The sequence below is a fragment of the Drosophila gunungcola genome (assembly GCF_025200985.1).
Source record: "Drosophila gunungcola strain Sukarami chromosome 3L unlocalized genomic scaffold, Dgunungcola_SK_2 000005F, whole genome shotgun sequence".
Taxonomy (NCBI): domain Eukaryota; kingdom Metazoa; phylum Arthropoda; class Insecta; order Diptera; family Drosophilidae; genus Drosophila; species Drosophila gunungcola.
In genome coordinates this window covers 388,342-406,501 of record NW_026453180.1, presented here as the reverse complement: position 1 = coordinate 406,501, position 18,160 = coordinate 388,342, and the positions used below count along the sequence as shown (strand labels likewise).

The following is an 18,160-nucleotide window of genomic DNA, read 5'->3' as shown; positions in this document are numbered from 1 at the left end:
GTTTGTTTGATTGGTATTTTATTTTATTTTATTTTTTTTTTTGTTTTCGCTTTCCGTTTTTAGTTAGTTTTACGAATTTACTTAATATTTTTATGACTACTATCACAATTTGTTGAAAACAAGCGATCCTTTAATTGGTATTGGTATTATCTCTGTGGAAATCGAAGTCGAGAGTGGAGCATCGCTGCCGCCTCCAATAAAGCCGGTTAAGCCAACCAAAGGTCCATATATATAACTAGCGTAACAATATGATGGCAAAGTGTTATGTTAACAAATCTCTTGAGCGCAAAATTTCGAATAAATGGCTGAGAAAAAGTTTGTCCTTCGGCGATGCTCCGCTTGCTTTTTAAATACTATATATATATCGTCCGATGTGATGGCAAATGGAATTTCTATATGGTATGTTTTGTATATAGTATATATCTAGGTAAGCTATGTTGTTGTGTTGTGTGGTACAGACTACAAAGTTGAATTTACTATTTGTTTAGGGGCTTTAACTAATATTATTTTTGCTAGTATTCCATATCATCATCTTCGTCACTGTGACACAGAAGTTTGCTAGAATTGGAATGCGATTGGAACAGAGTTCTTAATCAATGCTAGTCAGATATAAGCGGTTTATATATATATATATGTTTATGCTAAATAGATTGGGATAAACGGATCATGCCATTCTAGAATCAAAACTAACGAATATTCATAAAAACAAAAAGCATGCATTCTGAAACATTTCTAGTATAAGATCGTTAAATTTGAAAGGTATTCGATATGTAATTATATAATAATAGATTTAATATTTGGAGTTAAAGAGAAAATGCTGGGATCTAATTAATATAAACCTGAAAGAAACCTTTTGTCATATTTAATCTGTAAAGTTTGAGACATTTAATATTTTGAGTAATAATCTTGTGATTTTCGTTTGTTTTTTTTTTTTTTTAGTGAATGTGTGTATTTAGCATACGAAATTCCTTTCGGATGGGTTTTTGTTATTGTGCGTTAGAGAAAATCCTTGGTGTGCGGGATTTTCTACGACTACGATTGAAGAGTATTAAAGAAGGCAGTAATTGCTAAGGACACTTCAGAGTAACAATTCGATTTGGGTTTCTTTTTGATGTGGGTGTGGATTTTTTGATTTTCAGTGGACAAGCGAACTGGGTGCCACACAATATACTCGTATGTATGTGCAAGTTAACTGGATCGAGGGATCCAGGGATCCAGGGTTATATATATCAAATACCATCGCACTTAACCTATCACAATACATTTTGAGGGGGTCAAAGTTCAGGCACTCTCGCATTGATTATAGATCATATTCAAAATACATTCAACGACAACGACTTTTCCGTGTTACATTTCATGCAGTTAACGATCCTGAAAGTAATATAGAGTAGTAAAGACAAAGATAGAGATAAAGAAAAGCTTATAGGAGAAATAAATATCGAAGGGAACTAAAAGGGGATTACATTCATGTTTCGACTTATGGATCAGGCCAATATCTTAACGATTAACAAAAGGATAAGTTACATTCATAGGCGGATACAGCATGACAATACGACTTTTTTTTGGTTTTCGACAATAATATATCTTCATACAAGGCACAATGAGTTTATGTCCATGGTTCTGGGTGACTGTGTTGTTGTCTTCTACAATATACAGATATACGGATACTTTGGGGAACCGCGCAATGAATGGGAACAAGATGCAGGACAGCTCTGGTGGTGGATGGTGGGTGGTACATTGAATGGCACTCACTCTTCCTTGGTCGGGAACTTCTCGGCGTAGACCCGCGAGGACTTGTTGCACGCCTTCTCGCAGCAGGGGCAGTACCAGTAGCTCAACACCCCGATCGAGATGGCGAAGAGCACGTTCGGTATTATCAGCGACAGGATCAGGTGGTACAGGTTGTTCTCCCACGAGTACCGACCGATGACCACCTCTGGGTATGCCCTACTGTAGTAGCAGGGAAAGGGCTCCCCAATATGCGAGAACCTAATAAATGTGGTTTAAATAATCAATATCTATGTATAGGAGCCCTGCACGAGTAGATTTAATATCAGCTCCAGCTAAAGCCTGATCTGTTTGTCTATGACTATGGAATCGTAGTTAAATTTTTGTTCGATTTTATAAGCTACTTTAAAATAATTTTAATATGTATTGCAAGCTCTTCAGTTTAAGGTTTTAAAGTACCCGCGCGAATTCTTCAGCAGTTGACGAGTGAATGAGTTCACGGTCATACACAAATAAAGAAGAGCCTGTTAATGACCTAAAGAACTAAAGAATATACGAAACCTTTTTATATACATCGATGTCTCTTAGAAGTTTAACATATTATTAAGGAAAATAAATCCTCGTTCAGGGCTTCTTTTTTAGATCTTCAACTCACCCATATTGCCTGGCAAACACACTGCAATTGGTCGTGGGTGGATAGCCACAGCCTTCCGAATTAATCAGAAACTTGGTGTAGCTCACATCCCAGTTGACCGTGTCCAGGTCCCGAGGATTGCGCTCCCAGTCGCTGTACGGGATGCGCGTGTAGTTGACAAACAACTGATGGCACCTGTTTAAAAAAAATTGATTAGGAAATGTTTATTTGCATTAAGTGTAATCTTACTTGGTGAGTGATGAGGTGCAGCCCTCGCGGCAGGAGCTCCAGCTGCAGTTCTTGATGCCCTCCGCGTAGATGTGATCGATGACGATGCAGGTCACCGGCACCGGATCATAATCCGCTATGATCGTTGAGATGGCGGGGTCCACGACGAAGGGTATCAGGAAGAGGAATGTGAACACCGACAAAATGGCAGTCGTACCTGAAGGTTACCAAAATATTTAGCATTTAGCGAGTGTTAAACGGGTAGACAGTTTTTGGTTGTAAACGATGAAGCGGCAACCTTTTAAAATTATGTTTTACTAAAGCTTACCAAAGAAATTGATCGGTAAAATGAAAAATATAGAGAGGGATGTTTATAATTTTTCTATTTATGACATGGCTTCCCTATAGACATTCAAGCTTCTCCTGCAGCCGCTGCATCGTTTACAACCAGCACCAACTAAAAGCACTACCAATCTCACCAAGGCACACGGAGGTATAGAACTTTGCCTTCTCGAGCAGCGTGTCCATCTCGATCTCCTCGCGCTTGGCCTTGATGGCGTCCACGCATCCGCTGCCCGGTCGCACCGGCGATTGGCAGGCGGACCGCACGGATCCGGAGGCGGAACCGCATCCCGATACCGATCCCGCCGAGCCGCAGCGACTGCTGTTCAGGCTGATCTTGCTGGCGGAGAGCGTCTGCGCCGAGAGCGTTGGACTCGCCGGCATCGACGTGGTCGTGGTCAGCGTGGAGCTCTTCTTCATGGCGGAGATTATTTTTGGGGTGTGGGTGTGGGGTTGTGTAGGGTGCTTAGATTGTAGTTGGATCGGTAAAAGCCTTTAAAATGAACACCGCTAACATTCGCGCTTTCTACAACAATTAAGATCTACTCTCTCTGGAGATTTCTTAGCCTAATCATCTAACGATCTTCTGCCCATTTGCCTTATTTTTATAGCCGAAATGGAAAATGTTTCTCTTAATTTGTATTTTCTGTGTGTTTTTCTCTTGTATATTGATTAGTTTTGGGTTATCTAAATTAATGCTTATTATGTTTTCTGTGTTAGCCTTCTGGGGTTAACTTCTTTTTTTACTTTGACTTCTTCGACTAGTTGTCGTTACGAGATATTTCTTTTAGATTTTTGATCACGCATCCCTCACTCTTAAGCCATTTTTGAATTTCTCTGCCCTCTCTCCCGGTGACTGAACCTTGTTCATATATATATATCTTCTATATCTTCAGCCGATTCTGGTGACTTGTGTGTGTGTGTATCTGTTTCTGTGTATCTGTGCTGTGCAAGTGGGTTGTGTGTGTGTGTGTGTGTGTGCGTGCGTTTATACCCTAGATAAAACTAATAGTTCCATAATAGCAACAATTTTAAATTTAATCCTGCTCACGCCGCCTTTGAATCTCTCGCTATCCTACAGTTTCTGCAGTTCCTAGTCCCAACAAAAAAACAAAAAAAATTGTCCAACTAAACAGTCGAAAATTATACTAATATTGTCTTCAGATCTGTGTCGATCCTTGTATCTCGATAATGTTTGCCCTGGTTAGCTCAGTAGTGTCCTTGCAAGCCTCTTTAGGTGTGGTCCTGTGTGTCCTGTGTGTCCCAGTGTCTCTCTGTGTGTTTCAGGGTGTCGATGGAAGGATTACAAAGAATTTCAAGTTGCTCGATTGTGTTCTGACTTTCAGCTGGTGCCCAACTCCAATTATTGCAAAGCGAAGACTCCCGTCTGGTGTGTCGGACTGTCTTCCTGGAGCAGAGGAATGCCTGGAAAATATTAAACATGTTAGTTAAAGGTTTGGGACTATTAACGTTTTCAGCAGAAGATTAAACTGTTACAAGAAGGTAAATTAAGTAAACCATTACCTAATTGAGAGGTTGACTAGTTTAGCTTAAAGAATATAACATAGGGAACTATTCTATTTCTTTTTTTTTTGTTAAAGAAGTAATGAAAAAGATAAAGTAATGCCCGAAAAATATTATAAAATTTAGTTAAAGGGTTGGGACTACTAACGTTGTCAGGAGAAGATTAAACTATCACATGTGGGTAAAATAAATAATCCATTACCTAAATTAGAGGTTGACTAGTTTATCTTAAAGTATAGGACTATTCTATTGATTTTCTAAAAAGAAGTAATGATAAAAGGGGAGTCCCTTGTTGGTTTCTCACATTATTTCTGCTCTAATTTCTATTGGAAACTGCTCTATAGCTATCAAAAATAGATCACTTGAGATACCTAGAACACCTGGTAGACCTCTCACATGTGGGCTACCGCCAAGACTGTAAGTCATTAGATAAATATATTTAAAGACCCAAAAATGGTAGGTTTATAACGTAGAGCTTACGTGACGGATCTCATAGGGCCATAACCTCATCGCCGCCACCCCCGCCCATGTCTCCGTTGGTGGGAGCACCCACATTGCTCTTGTTGAGGACCGTCTCCGTGTCCACGCATCCCTTGAAACGCATCTTGGCATCATCGCCCACATAGACGGTGGTCTGGCACATGATCAGGATGGAACAGGAGACCACGAACAGGACCGATGGCACCACCGAGGCGAACACAAACTGGCGATAGGTGACCTCCAGGTCGAAGCGTGCCACCACCACATCCTTTTTCCCGGGCGAATAGAAGCAGGGAAATCGTGCCCTGGCATTGTGGTCACTGCCATCTCGTCCAAAGTCCTTCAGAAACTCCTTGCACTCGTCCATCAGTGTGTTCACACAACCCTCCAGGTTGATCATCAGCTTGGACTCATTCGAGATGGTCAGATCGACATCGGGTGGTGCTATCTGCGGCACTGGCGTGGCCACCGAAACGTGCAGGTGGCTGAGATATGTGAAGTTGGTCAGATCGCTGAGCATGTTGTGCTCCAGGGTGGAACCATTGATGCAGTCCACCGCATCCACCTGATCCGAGGTGTGCCGTATGAAATAGCACGAGGTCATGGCCACATTATCATTCGATTCGTTCCACACCTCCTCCAGTGTCTCGGCATTAATGGCATTCTGGCACTGCGATAGATAGACCTTGTCCCCACTGAGCACCACCACATTCTTGTTCCGGGTGGGTATGTCCACACACCGCCGGTCGCAGTTGTAGGGAGTCCTGATTTTGCGGCACGTTCCCCTGCTGCACGAGTACAGACCACTAATGTCCATGCAGTTGATCTTGCCCCGTCGTCCGGAACACTTGACCGGTGCATCGCTGTTGTGGAAGACGCACTCAAAGGCATCCGTGATGTTCAGACACTGGCCGGCGGTGCAGTTGAAGGTGCCGGTGAGATTCTTGCACTCATCGTTGATGCAACGAGCCTTGTCCGCCCGATCCTGATCGATGCCATAGCACGTTTTATTGGCCGAATTGGTGCAGTTCTGGAATATCAAATTGCTGCCATTGCTGCGAAGATTGACGTAGATCTGGATGCAGGCGCCAGAGGTTTTACTCAGGCACCACTCGCCACAGCTGCCCCACTCGCAGTTGTCCTTGTTGACCGCCCTGGTGGTGGTGCACATCACCGGCGTGGGATCGATGCCACTCTTGAAGGCCCTCGTGGATGGCATGTATATGGCCACGGTGAGATAGACGAGGGCCACCGAACTCAGCACCAATGTCATCTGGCAAATGCATATGGTGCCGCATATCCGAGTGTCCTGCGGCGGGACAACCAAGTCCTCGGTGGCCACCTTCTTTTTGCCCATCGCTTATGGCTTATGGCTTCTGGCTTCTGGCTACTACTACCCTGTAATTCGCTGTCTGCGATCCAAAAGCCCAGTGGTTAATCCCTCGCGTGCAATCCAATTAGAAGCTCGTCATAATGTCGGTTTTTTTTTTTTTTTTATGTAGTCTATCGATTTCGTGGCTGCAAAATGCTGCGTGGGCGGTGTATGATGTGCTATGTTATATAATGGCCCTGCGTAGGTTAAGATTTTCCTCTGGCTGTTTTTCCTTTCGCACCACAATGCCAAACTTTGCTGGCTGCGCACGTTTCCAGCTGGAGGAGGACACACACGTTTTTAATTTATTTTATTTTATTTTTTTTTTTTTTTTTGTTGGATAGGCCAACCTATTGATTTTTGGCCTAGCTGACCCCGCACACAGAAATTCACTTTAATCACTGGAGTTCATATGCTGGCCAGTTGCATCACGTGTTGTTCGCTTGAGCGACTGCCTCCAAAGTCACTGCCTTGTCCCTTCTTTTTTTTTATGAATTTAAAGGGGTTTTATGCAATTTATCTACAATTATTTGTTAACTCTTGAGCAGTACTATTTTGTTGGCAATTAGATTTTTCCCTTCGAGTTACTGGCAGCTGGTGGCTCGTGACCCAAGGCTTCTGCTCCTCACTGGCGACTGCATTCGGGTCGGCTCCGTGTGGGTCTCCGGGTCTCTAAGTCTCCGGGTTTTGCAGCTCTCCAGCTCTCCGGATTTTCTCCTCACTGACCGCCGACAACATGCCACATATCGTGGCGGGTCGGTCTCGTGAATTTTTCTGCTCTCGCTTTTTGGCACACAAAATCTCGGCTCTGCGCGCGCACTTTTATTGCAAAATCAATAGTTCCGCATTCACACATTGCTGAAAAGAGCAGGCATCCCCGATACCCAATCCCCAATCCTTACCCCCTATCCTTCACCCCCGCCCACGCTCGCCAAGCTGGCTCCAATCGGTGCCCATTCCCAGCGAGCGTTTCCCATTGATTAAGTCGGCCTCCACATGGCCAAGAGTGCAAGTGCACCGAGTGCCATGTGCGGAGGCTTTGTGTTTGCTCCAGTTATGCTCAACCGCTCCTCACGTTCCGCATATTAATATGCTCATACGATAACTATAGTTATAAATAAAATGCTTACAAAAGAAGTACAAATTTAAACTATGAGTGCGAATGATATATGAAAGTAATTGAATCATTTTACGATTTTAACATATATACTAAGAAAATTAAAGCAATATTAAAATGCTTGTTCTAAGAATTGCAACTGAGTATATCCAAGCATATAGTTTATCGACGTATTCGATGAAAAAACTAAAATAATAGTAAATGGCATTTAAAAAATTAAGAACATACATTACTATTCGATCATTGATTGGTTTTATAAATTTATAAAATAAAAGTCTAACAAAAAATATGGGATTGGGAAAAAATATGAGTATAATAATATTATAAGTATATATGTGGCTTGAATAGATAAATAGAATTCTTATCTCAAACGGGTACTACACATTATTACTCATGTTTTTTCACAAGCCGAACTTCTTTTTTTTTGCTATTGTAAGCATTTTATTGTAAACAATTTTGTTGCTCGTTAAAATATCAATAAATATAAATGATTTTTAACTCACTTTGTAGTTATTAGATAAAGTACAACTTGTCTGACTGCCATTAAAGATGTTTTGAAGTGCAAAAAGTAATACTGCAGAAAATTCACAAACAAATTTTATTTTTGTTTAAATGTAGCTATAAAAAAATGTACCTACAAATTATACTTTTGTTGGCTGTGGACAAGTCAATATAAAAATGTTTATATAAACACGAGATATACTAATATTTAATTTATTTTTGTGAATAATCATATCACGAAAACAATGATAAGCAAACAGCTAGCTTTCGATCAATAAAAATAAACCAATAAAAATACAGTAAACGCATAAATTTGTCTATATTTGCCAATAACTAAATCACAAATACAATGACTGATTAGTAATATTACCTACAAAACGGAAAACAATAATCTCTTCAACTACTTTGAATATATATTGTAATACAAAAAGTCTGAAGAATGTTCAATTCCAAAAATCTGATTCACAGGTTTGTACATAAATGTTTAGAGAACAAGAACATGGCTAATACTTTGCAAAAAACAATTATGAACAAAGCAATAGGTAAAGAAGTGTGATATGGTGTTCAAAGTGGGGAGTTTACAATATCAATAGATTAATGTTGTTAGTTAGCAAATAGTAGGGCGTATCTGGATATCGGCTATCCCGTCCTTATCAACGTGCCAGTTTTAAAGTACAAATGTAGATTAGCAAAGCTTTTGTTTCCGTGTATTATCCGAACTGAGTGATGTGGCTGCGGATCCGGAGAAGATGCCTCCTCCGCCAGAGATTAGCTGTGAGGGGTGCTCCCTGTTGGGATTCCCTTATCCATCCTTGATGGGATATCCCCAAGACGAGGCGATGATCCTGATGGTCTTGCCATCGAGCTTTGGTCCCAAGAGTGGATTCAGTTGCGCCAAATAGCAGCAGAGCCAGAAAAGCCAGCAAACGACGGCGGTCAGCAGGAAAATGCAGCGCACCAGGTCATCCTGCGGTCCCTTGGTCACCAGGATCGGTCCGAACTTGGCCACCGCCGCCCAGAAGACGGTGAAGAAGATGATCATCAGGATGACTTCCATGGCAGCGCCTTTTTTCTTGCTTTACTTTCTTTTTGCGTCTAGTTAAACTCTGTTTTTAATAATCATCTGTGGCAATTAGTGCTGCCACTGTAGCAATTTACCTGCTAGATCTGGCAACTTTAAAATTCATTTCTATTCTTTTTAATGATATTAATTAATTGCAGTGAACAGCTTGAAATTGTTTGGGTTAAATAGCCTAACATAAAAAACTGTATTAATTAAGCATATTTTTGGCAATTCCTTCACCATTTTAAATAACTTTTTTCAAATCTAGCTATTTTTGCTTCGGGAATTCTGGCAGCACTGACTTTCTCAAGAGAAATGCACTAACGCGTTTCACCAAAATCAACGCGCTGCACAGCACTAGCACACACTGTCAATTATTTTCAACACTGGCCAACTGTTGGTTTGGCGGCTTAATCTTATTGCTTAAATTTTTTATTAACGCTATTTAATACGTGGCATTGGTGTTAATTATATTAATAGATGTGAAATTGCTTAAAATTCTACATAAGCATAGCATAAATGCTTTCGTTTTAATTAAATATTTATAAATATTTATTAAAAAGTTCTCAGTGCTAAAGTTTATTGTTTTTCTGTAAGGGATACACTAAAATTAGTTTGAAGTAAAGGGGAAAATCATAAAACAATAATAATAATAATAATTCGATATATGTTGTAATATTAATAATTTGGAGACAATTCTAGTAGTTGTCACAAAAAATAATTACTTACTAACCTTTAACTATACATCTATTTTTGAAAAACTAGTTTCGTGCTATCTACATTTTGAAAGAAAAATCCATTAAAAATTAATTTCAGAGCATTGATATGAGGCATGAATGACGTATTTCGTTCAAATACCAATTGGAAATTGATTGAAATGTATTGGACACTGAAGTGGTAAAACATTGACTACTGGGAGTTCCGCTGTGTGTAGAACTACTTGGTGGCGAACCCTTGAGCCCACCCGACTACAGGGTATCACAAAGTTGGTCACAAAGTGTCTTTCCAACGACACCACCACTTGGACACGCTCCACTTTTGTTTTTATCACATGCCAAATGGAATAATCAATGGCCACAGGGAGAAATTCTAGTTGCACGCTAAATCAATGGGAAGTGCGCTTAGATGTAGGCAACGATTTTGAGGGTCATCGAAGGATCTGAACGGGAATTCCATTTCGGATCGAATTTTTCGGGCAGCAGCAGCAGCAGCAGTACTCACATGTAAATTATGGATGTTTCAGCTTCGAGTGTTAAGGTTTATTTACGTTCCTGCCTTTGGGGACACGCACACGCGGATTTTGGGGGGCGGTGGGCGTGGGGGGGCAGGATAACGACACCAATACACTTGCAGCAATCGCCGTCACAGTTGCACAGTGAGCCATCAAAATCGTTTCATAACCCGCACATGGCTAGCACTTTGACGGGTCTCGACGGTCTATTCGATTTCCTTTTTGATCCTTAGCTAACCAAGTGCCACAAATGCTGCGTTTCTGCACTTTTCCACCATTTCCCCGTGGCTGGGCGAGCCGAGAAAATTCCAAACACAGGAGAACGTTTCGTTACGTTTCCCTGCTGTTTACGCCACTTCTGACACTTCTCAGCTTTCGACCAGCGGAGCTCTCCCATTCTGGTGGGGATCGGCGGGCGCCTGCGCCGGCTGGCTTTACGTCATCGCTGGTCGCTGTTGCTCCCAGTGGGAGAATGGGTTAGAGAGAGCTTTCAGAGGTGTTGGCCAGACTAAAAAGGCCTAAAATCCAGAACAATACTAGCTATAGGCATTTAAAAAGTCTTATATGTTATAATGTATTGAGAAAAATGCAAATAAAGTACTGTTTTTAAAAATAACTGATAAAATAAACTGAAAATTTATTTTTTTTTTTTTTTTCAATCACGTTTTTACACTAAAGCAAGGACATCAAAACTAAATCATTTAATCTTATTTACTTTCATAGAGTGGTATTATACAATAGGAAATAAGTTGGGTAGTATTTTGACTTGATTTAACTTTGTAAAAAAATTACTATGCTAACTAATAAAATGTTTTTATATAAACTTAAAAATAATAATTAAAAGTTAGCTCAAAACAATGTAAATAATGTGGTTTTTAAGTTTACCTTTCAAAGCGGACAAGCAGGGAATATTAAAAATAATGTTGCCACTTAACTGTTATTGAAATAAAATCTGTGAGTTGATTAGTTCCATTTTCTTAAAATAAGTGCTCCGTCTATTTCCATAGTTCTTAAGTAGCGCCCGAGCAGGGATTATAAAAAGTTTTTCCAGACTGTTTTTGCTTTATTACCTAAAAATAGCTATGCGTAACTGAAAAATGCTGGAATAGCCAAACAAAGAGCTATTTTAATATTCCTCATTGCCACATTCCATGTCAAATTAGCTAGATCTGGCAAGTTATTGGCTAAAAGGGGAACCCTGGGAACTCAAGCTTGTGAGCGGTGCAGGCGAAAGCTCCGCTCCGAAGCTTCAATTGGACTTGGGCCCTTAATTCCGCTGCAGCGTTGCCAGTGGCAGGCAGTCCTTTCGCTGAAGAGTTCAGCCGTCGTGTTGTCGCCTTGCTCCTTTTCTTGGTTGTCGCCGTCGCCGTTGTCGTTGTCGTTGTCGTTGCCTTTGTCGTCGTAGTTGTCGTTATCGTGGTCGTTGTCGTCCTGCTCTATTGTTGCCACCAAAAAAAAAAAAGGAGAAACGCAAGAAACGAACAAAAATGCCCCGAAAGAAAATGTGGAGCGTGAATGTGGCGATTGTTCAGCATTAGCAACTTTTGACCCCGTGCGCAATCAGGTCACCATTGTTCCATGGTAAACAGTGGTAAACCGAATGAAAACCAAAAAACCGAAAAACAGCAAATGTGTGCTGGTGATTTGTGATTGAAAATGCGTAATCCCCGTTCCGTTGTCATCGTGTTCACCGCGTAACCTGAACCTTGAGTAAACACACACACAAGCGCAAAAAGAAAAGGGGAGCACGCAACTCTACGTCACAAGAGCTTAATAGAAAGAGGGGTAGGGTGAGGGGGGCCCTACAAAAATACCTTTAAACTACTGTAGTTCAACTACATTTAATTGATCTCCAAAAAGGGGGAGAGAAATCTTTTTAAAGGACCTCCCAAAAAAAATTGTTTCGTGCATGGCACAAGAAGTTGGCTCTACTCTAGCCCACTCACTCACTCCTTTGAGAACTCCTTTGCCGCATAATTTCGATTGGAGCTGGCTCTCTCGCTTTTGTTCTTCACCTCCCCCCTTTTTCTAAGGCTCTGTGTACGTGTGTGTGTGAGTGTGTGTTTGTGGGGGGGCCTTGCATGTGCACGGCCTGTTTCCAGTTCCTATTCTGGTGTTTGTGTGTGTGAAAGCGTGCCAAATGAATTGAAAATTACATGTGGCTCCGCAATGTCTCCCCCCCTCTCCAAGCCCCTCCCCCCCACAAATGCATCGAAGGAGTTTTATTATTTAAACACGACGAGTTGAGCTCATTGGTGCCGTGCCGCGTGTGTTTCCGTTTCGTAACACTCGAGGTTACATAAAAATAACCATCGTCACCATTTTCTTGGGGTTTTTAAAAATAAACACGCATTAATGGCAAAGCGCGGCCTAACGGTATTTTAAAACGGTAAACTCACGCACCCCCTTACACCCACACTCTCTTATAGCCTTTGTGAACTGCACGTGGCAAGGAAAGCAAGAATAACGGGAGAAAGAGCAAGCGAGAGAGAGCGAGCGAGAAATAGCCAAGCAAAGCAAAATAGTGAACAAGAAAAAACAAAACTGTCCGTCCAGCATTCTTTTTTCTACACATTACCACACATTTAAAGAATGTAAATGTAAAGTGAGTCAAAATCAGAGAGAGAGAGATACCTCAAAACTGGCCATTGGCAGGCCAACAACACACACAGACACACTCAAACACACACACACACACACACACACATACGCACACGTATCCTGCTTTGCCGCAGTCATAAAATAATCAAGAAGCAGCAAGAGCTAAATCAGGCGAAAGCAAGAGGACTGCAGCGTGCTGATGTTGACGAAACATCTCCGTTGGGACGAATAAAGCAATTAGCAAAGGTTCGAAATTGCCCCCACTGCCAGGAGGAGCGGATGAGCGGAGCGAAAGGATGCAGGATGCGTGGGACTCCGTGGAGTACTTAGCCTAATCGAGAGTGATGCCGAGCACAAAAATGCAGGACCCTCCCTGCAAAAGTCAGCGATGTGCGAGATAACGGGACACCGGACAGCCAGGCAACCAAAGAAAAAGAAGGAAAAGCAAAAGCAAAAGCAAACGAATCGAGAAATCGAACTCTCCCTGTGATATAACTTGCACCGTAATCGTAATCTAGCTCTTAATTATCGTTATCGATCAATAATCGCCATAATCGCCGCAATTGTAAGCTAAGTTACAGCACTAACTATCGCCGCTCTGCTCCGCCGCCGCCACCGCCAGACCTGCGCCTAAAAAAAAAAATCAAATATATAGTTATATAGTATAGACTATAGGCTACTAAACCCGACCAAAATCGAGCTAAAATATGGGAGACGAGCAGGACAAGCGAACCGGCAAGGAGAAGCTGCTGTTCTACACCACCGCCTTCTTCATCCTGCTGGGGACTTTCAGCCTGTTTGCCTTCCTGTTCTTGGTGCCCTTCGTCATCGAGCCCGCCTTCACGACGATCTTCATGCAGTTCGAGGAGGTCCCGGCTCTTTGCGAGACCTACGACACGGAGATCTATTACGGGGCCAAGAACTGCTCGTGGGCGTCCTGCCGCGAGGGCTGCACCAAGGACATCTACACGTGCACCCAGATCCGGGTAAACTACCGCCTCAATCTGTACAACTACACCGATGAGTTCAACTTCACGGAGTATCACATCAATCTCAAGGAGGCGGAGCGCATATTGCCGCCCGTGAAGCGAACGGATCGCTATGAACGGGCTCTGAGGAGCGACTACGAGTACGATAATCTGGGCACCGGTGGCACCGGACTAGATATCGACCTGGGTGGCGGGCGGCTGGAGCAGCTGAATTTCGGGGACGCCGATGGCTCCAACGGGTACCTCATCGAGGATTCGGAGGATACGCGCGGCCTGAGTGCCTCGGGCACCCTCATTCCCGACGAGCGAAGGCCCTTCGACGAGATCTCCGAGCTTAACGAGGGCCTCATGGGCAATCGATCCATGTACTACTATGTGGGGGCGCGGCTCTTTCCGAACGTCAAGGGCTGTGGCTACCCGCCCATGCTCAATTGTACCATCTGGCTGAAGAGGTACACCAAGATCGGCATGAAGTTCCCCTGCTACTACTCCAAGGTTGATCCCAGTCTGGTCATCAGCGACCTGGACTACTGGCAGAACACCCTGAATCTGGTGTACTCGATGGCCATTCCCATACCCTCGTTCATCATCTCGGTGATCTATCTGACGTACGCCTACTTCAAGATCTACAACGAGGACGAGGAGACGGCGCCGCTGGACAAGAATGCCGAGGACATGGACATCGATGACATCGATGCCGTGGACGACAGCGATGGCGCCGTGCTGGCCGACAATGTGGCCGGCAGTCAGATCATCAACATGGACTCCACCACCAACGACAGTTGTCTGGAGGGTGTCCTGCCCAACGGCGGTCCCGGGATGACCGCCTCCATATCGCAGGGTGGCTCGGTGACCACCCCGGGTGGTCATCCGTACATCGCGCAGAGTCCGGCGGGCTCGCAGATGACGCCCAACTCGGAAATGAACTCGTTCGGCCACCAGCTAAAGGTCCAGATGGCCGACGAGCTGTCCAGGGACTCGCTGGAGAACGGAGTTATCTCCACGTCCAACTCAGTGCAAGGGTAAGATGGGACGATGAGGAACAGGGATGGAATGGATTAAAATTATAACGTAGTATTGCCTTCTGATTTATTTATTTTAAGAACGGATTTTTCTTTTAAAGGAAAAATGTGGGTTAAGCTTAAAACCATTCTAAAAAAAACGATGTCAATTAAAAAATATAAAAACAATTTAATTGCAGCATTTAAGTATGAAATATAGCAAGTCTTACCATCATTAGGTAATCAATACACATATATTTTTTATAAGAAACAAAAACGGTTTGTGGAGGTCTGGGAATTTTCTTCGAAATATGTATTTACTTGATATCTACTTGATATCAATATTACGTATACTTAATAATTAAGGATTGTGGATTACGTATACGTTCCTGACATTTTGTAGCATACCCTAATGGGCAAGTTAAGTTAAAATCGGAAAACAACAAACTTAAAGCCTTCTTAAAGTTTGTGTTTGATAAAAACCTTACCACACACAACTTTTACCCAAAAAAATAATGTATTTCAATAATTTTGTGTTGCAGAAACTTGAGCAAGACGATGACGACGAGTATCTCAACTCCTCCTGGGCCGACGGCGGCAGTCTGAAACGTCAGGCGCATGGTCTGGAAAATGTTAGATTCCGATTCGGAAAATGAGCCGCTGCTGGATTCGTAGGCCGCCGAGCGGACAACGGACCACGGAGCAGGCGGAGATCATCGGAGCAGCGACCCAATCCAAATCCAAAGAACAAAACCGAAAAGCGATAACCCCAAGTATTTCTACCCGAAACAATCGACAACAACGCAGCGAATGCGACCGAACCTGAATACCTTCAGAGCTGTTAGCGGCACCTAAATGAACTATGATAGATTATATTTACCTTATGGACTAGCTACTCAGACACCCACTCACCCACATAAAGCACGCTAGAAATCCGGAGTAACTCCGGATCGCCACACCCACTCAAAATTGCAACACACGGGCATTAGTATATCTGCACAGTATCTGATGTCTGGAGATTGGACGGATAATGGATAATGCCACATCTTAGGCGATTGGTACAAAATACAATAAACATAGACCGCAAGAACTCGAGCATGGAGTGCTATTCATATACCTAGAGGAAACTATAATACTTATACACGCATATACAAATATTTACTTGAATTATTTTTCTATTTGCAACAATCGTCGTCGTCTCGAGGCAGAAAAATAAAAAAAAACACAGAAACTACACACTACCCATGCCCAAAAACCAAAAAAACCGAGTAAAGCAAATAAAAGTAAAACATAACAAAGCGCGCAACTTATTTACAAATCGATAAATCGAGGCGCTGAGGTTTTTTAAGTATTGTAATGCCCATTCAAGTGCTGCAGACCGTAAAACACAAGCGAGGAACACTCGAAACCAAAAACAGAAATTAAATTTACCGAACGAATGCATCGTGTATTTAGTTTAAACGTAACGATAAACGAAAGCAAGTCGAATGCCTATATTTGAAGTAAATTAAATTAAAATTAAATTAAATTAACGTAAATTAACTAACAATTGTTATCCTTCAAATTAATGCGGATAAAAACTCACAGCTTTAACTAACTGAAACGGAGGCATAAGATTTTTCTTCTACATATTTATTTTATTAAGATTATTAACGGATAATGAATATTTATAGGTCCTACAAATGGTTCAAGCTATTCAATTAAAAACTTACAAATAAAATATTGCATTAAATCTTAATAATTTAGGTCTGAAATTATATATAAAATAACGTTTCCTTTTTATATTACAAACAAAACCGAAAACCGAAAGACATTTCTAAAAGAGAAGGCGAATAATCTCAAAATTCGTTGCCTAGGCATATAGAAGCATCCGCATCAGCATCCGCATCCGCATCAATAAACTGCACTTTTGCGCATAATGTATCAATGAAAAGCGGCAAAGAACTACACAGAAAATCGTTTGTTTTTAACGACAGTTGGAGATTGTTAACGAGAGTCAAGCAATGGCAAAAACAGAAGCGCAACTATTAGCTAATATCATGTAAAACAGACAAACAAATAACAAAATGCTACTAGAATTGAAACCAAATACATGAAAATCTCGAAATAAATACGCATTTAGCAGCCTAAATCATTCCGGAGTTTTATTTTCGATTTCAGCTTACAAATTTTAGACACAACTAATACAGACTATTATTTTTAAATGATAGTTTTTCGAGAAACTGGACGTTATTTGAAATTTATTCAAATAATATGTAATATGTATGAAATAGTTTTGTATCAACAAATATATGCTGTTTTTGATTGGTATAAAAATCAATTTAAAATAGCACTTATTTATTTGGTTTAAAAACATTTCAAAAGTATCCGAAATGTATTTTATAACTCAATTATAGGATACGGAAAAAGTATTCTGGAATCAATATTATTTTTTATGTATAAAGGTAAATTTCTCTAAAAATATATTTTTAAATCGCCTTTCCAATAAGAATTTTTTAATAATTGGCGCCATCAGGTTTTGTTCCCCGGACGTTTTACAACACTACTAAATTTTAATGAATGGCAGTGCTGCCAGAAACTCCGAAGCAAAACTAGCTAGTTTGGAAAAATAAGGCAGTACAGAAAATCTGCTTAGTAAAAAAATTGCTAAAGCAATAACTTTAAAAAATTATAAAAGTCTAAATTTACGATTGCAAAGTTAGAATGGCAAAAGTTGGCCAGAATTGGCAACTTAATAGCTAATATGGCATCACTACTGGACATCAGGGAAGAGGAAGCAATCAGCTGTTGCCGTTTTCACCTGTGCCGAGAAAAAAAATTGCTAAAACGAATACTTGTAAATGTGTTTAAAAACAAATTACGGCTGGCCTACTATATTAACGCTGCAAATTCAACTATATAGACGTCCGATTCCGTTAAGGAATACGGAAAAATACGCTGCAATAGATTAAAACCTAGGTTGAGGCACACCGACGGCAACATTTTTTTTTTGTAAACAAATATTTTGCCGTGGAAAAAACTTAGCTATCAGTTAACAAATGCCGTTTAGCTGAGGAAATCGTAAAAAAATCGCTTAGATGGACAATAAAAAGGATATTTACAACCTTTGGGTGCAGTACACGACAAAGGTGAGGCCCATTTTGGAGTAAATCGAGTGATAAGAAGCGGAATTATGGGCGGTGGGAGAGCGGGGGAGGTGCTCCGATTGCGGGGGCGGCCGCAAAATGTTTAAAGCATTAGTCACCGCAAAACAAAAGGCAATCGTTTATCAGTTTTTCACCGATTGTAAACAGTGTAATGATTATATAATCCCAGACAGGCTCAAGCTAAGTCCTTCCCTCTCTTTCGC

General features: G+C 41.4%; 5 protein-coding genes across 15 annotated transcripts in view; 2 read left to right on the top strand and 3 right to left on the bottom strand.

Moving 5' to 3' along the window:
* Positions 1 to 16: 16 nt before the first annotated feature.
* LOC128259200 (protein tipE) lies at positions 17 to 3,359 on the bottom strand. 2 transcript variants are annotated; one of them, XM_052991445.1, is made up of 5 exons: positions 3,070 to 3,359; positions 2,612 to 2,807; positions 2,384 to 2,557; positions 1,753 to 1,989; positions 17 to 1,371 (listed from the first exon to the last, which is right to left on the bottom strand). In XM_052991445.1, exons 1-5 carry the CDS (start codon positions 3,350 to 3,352, stop codon positions 1,314 to 1,316), a joined length of 948 nt encoding a protein of 315 aa, XP_052847405.1. In that variant the 5' UTR covers positions 3,353 to 3,359; the 3' UTR covers positions 17 to 1,313. The 2 variants fall into 2 exon arrangements, with proteins under 2 accessions (XP_052847405.1, XP_052847406.1); XM_052991446.1 differs by having other exon boundaries at positions 17 to 558.
* An 856-nt stretch (positions 3,360 to 4,215) lies between these two features.
* LOC128259196 (uncharacterized) lies at positions 4,216 to 7,612 on the bottom strand. The gene is made up of 2 exons (XM_052991440.1): positions 4,937 to 7,612; positions 4,216 to 4,357 (listed from the first exon to the last, which is right to left on the bottom strand). Exon 1 carries the CDS (start codon positions 6,291 to 6,293, stop codon positions 4,947 to 4,949), a length of 1,347 nt encoding a protein of 448 aa, XP_052847400.1. The 5' UTR covers positions 6,294 to 7,612; the 3' UTR covers positions 4,216 to 4,357; positions 4,937 to 4,946.
* A 609-nt stretch (positions 7,613 to 8,221) lies between these two features.
* Positions 8,222 to 9,075, bottom strand: LOC128259203 (V-type proton ATPase subunit e). The gene has a single exon (XM_052991451.1). The coding sequence runs from the start codon at positions 8,981 to 8,983 to the stop codon at positions 8,729 to 8,731; it is 255 nt and encodes an 84-aa protein (XP_052847411.1). The 5' UTR covers positions 8,984 to 9,075; the 3' UTR covers positions 8,222 to 8,728.
* Positions 9,076 to 11,492: 2,417 nt separating this feature from the next.
* LOC128259195 (protein tipE) lies at positions 11,493 to 16,936 on the top strand. Of its 6 annotated transcripts, none has more exons than XM_052991438.1 (3): positions 11,493 to 11,784; positions 12,650 to 14,832; positions 15,354 to 16,936. In XM_052991438.1, exons 2-3 carry the CDS (start codon positions 13,529 to 13,531, stop codon positions 15,415 to 15,417), a joined length of 1,368 nt encoding a protein of 455 aa, XP_052847398.1. In that variant the 5' UTR covers positions 11,493 to 11,784; positions 12,650 to 13,528; the 3' UTR covers positions 15,418 to 16,936. The 6 variants fall into 6 exon arrangements, with proteins under 6 accessions (XP_052847398.1, XP_052847395.1, XP_052847397.1 ...); XM_052991435.1 differs by having other exon boundaries at positions 11,493 to 11,801; XM_052991437.1 differs by having other exon boundaries at positions 11,493 to 11,811.
* A 653-nt stretch (positions 16,937 to 17,589) lies between these two features.
* The window catches only part of LOC128259448 (neurobeachin-like protein 1), a 43,445-nt gene continuing 42,874 nt past the window's right edge, over positions 17,590 to 18,160 (top strand). For all 5 annotated transcript variants that reach the window (XM_052991826.1, XM_052991825.1, XM_052991824.1 and 2 more), the window contains exon 1: positions 17,590 to 17,939. In XM_052991826.1, the coding sequence (XP_052847786.1) occupies positions 17,889 to 17,939 (51 nt within the window). In that variant the 5' untranslated portion in view covers positions 17,590 to 17,888. The remainder of the gene's footprint in view (positions 17,940 to 18,160) is intronic.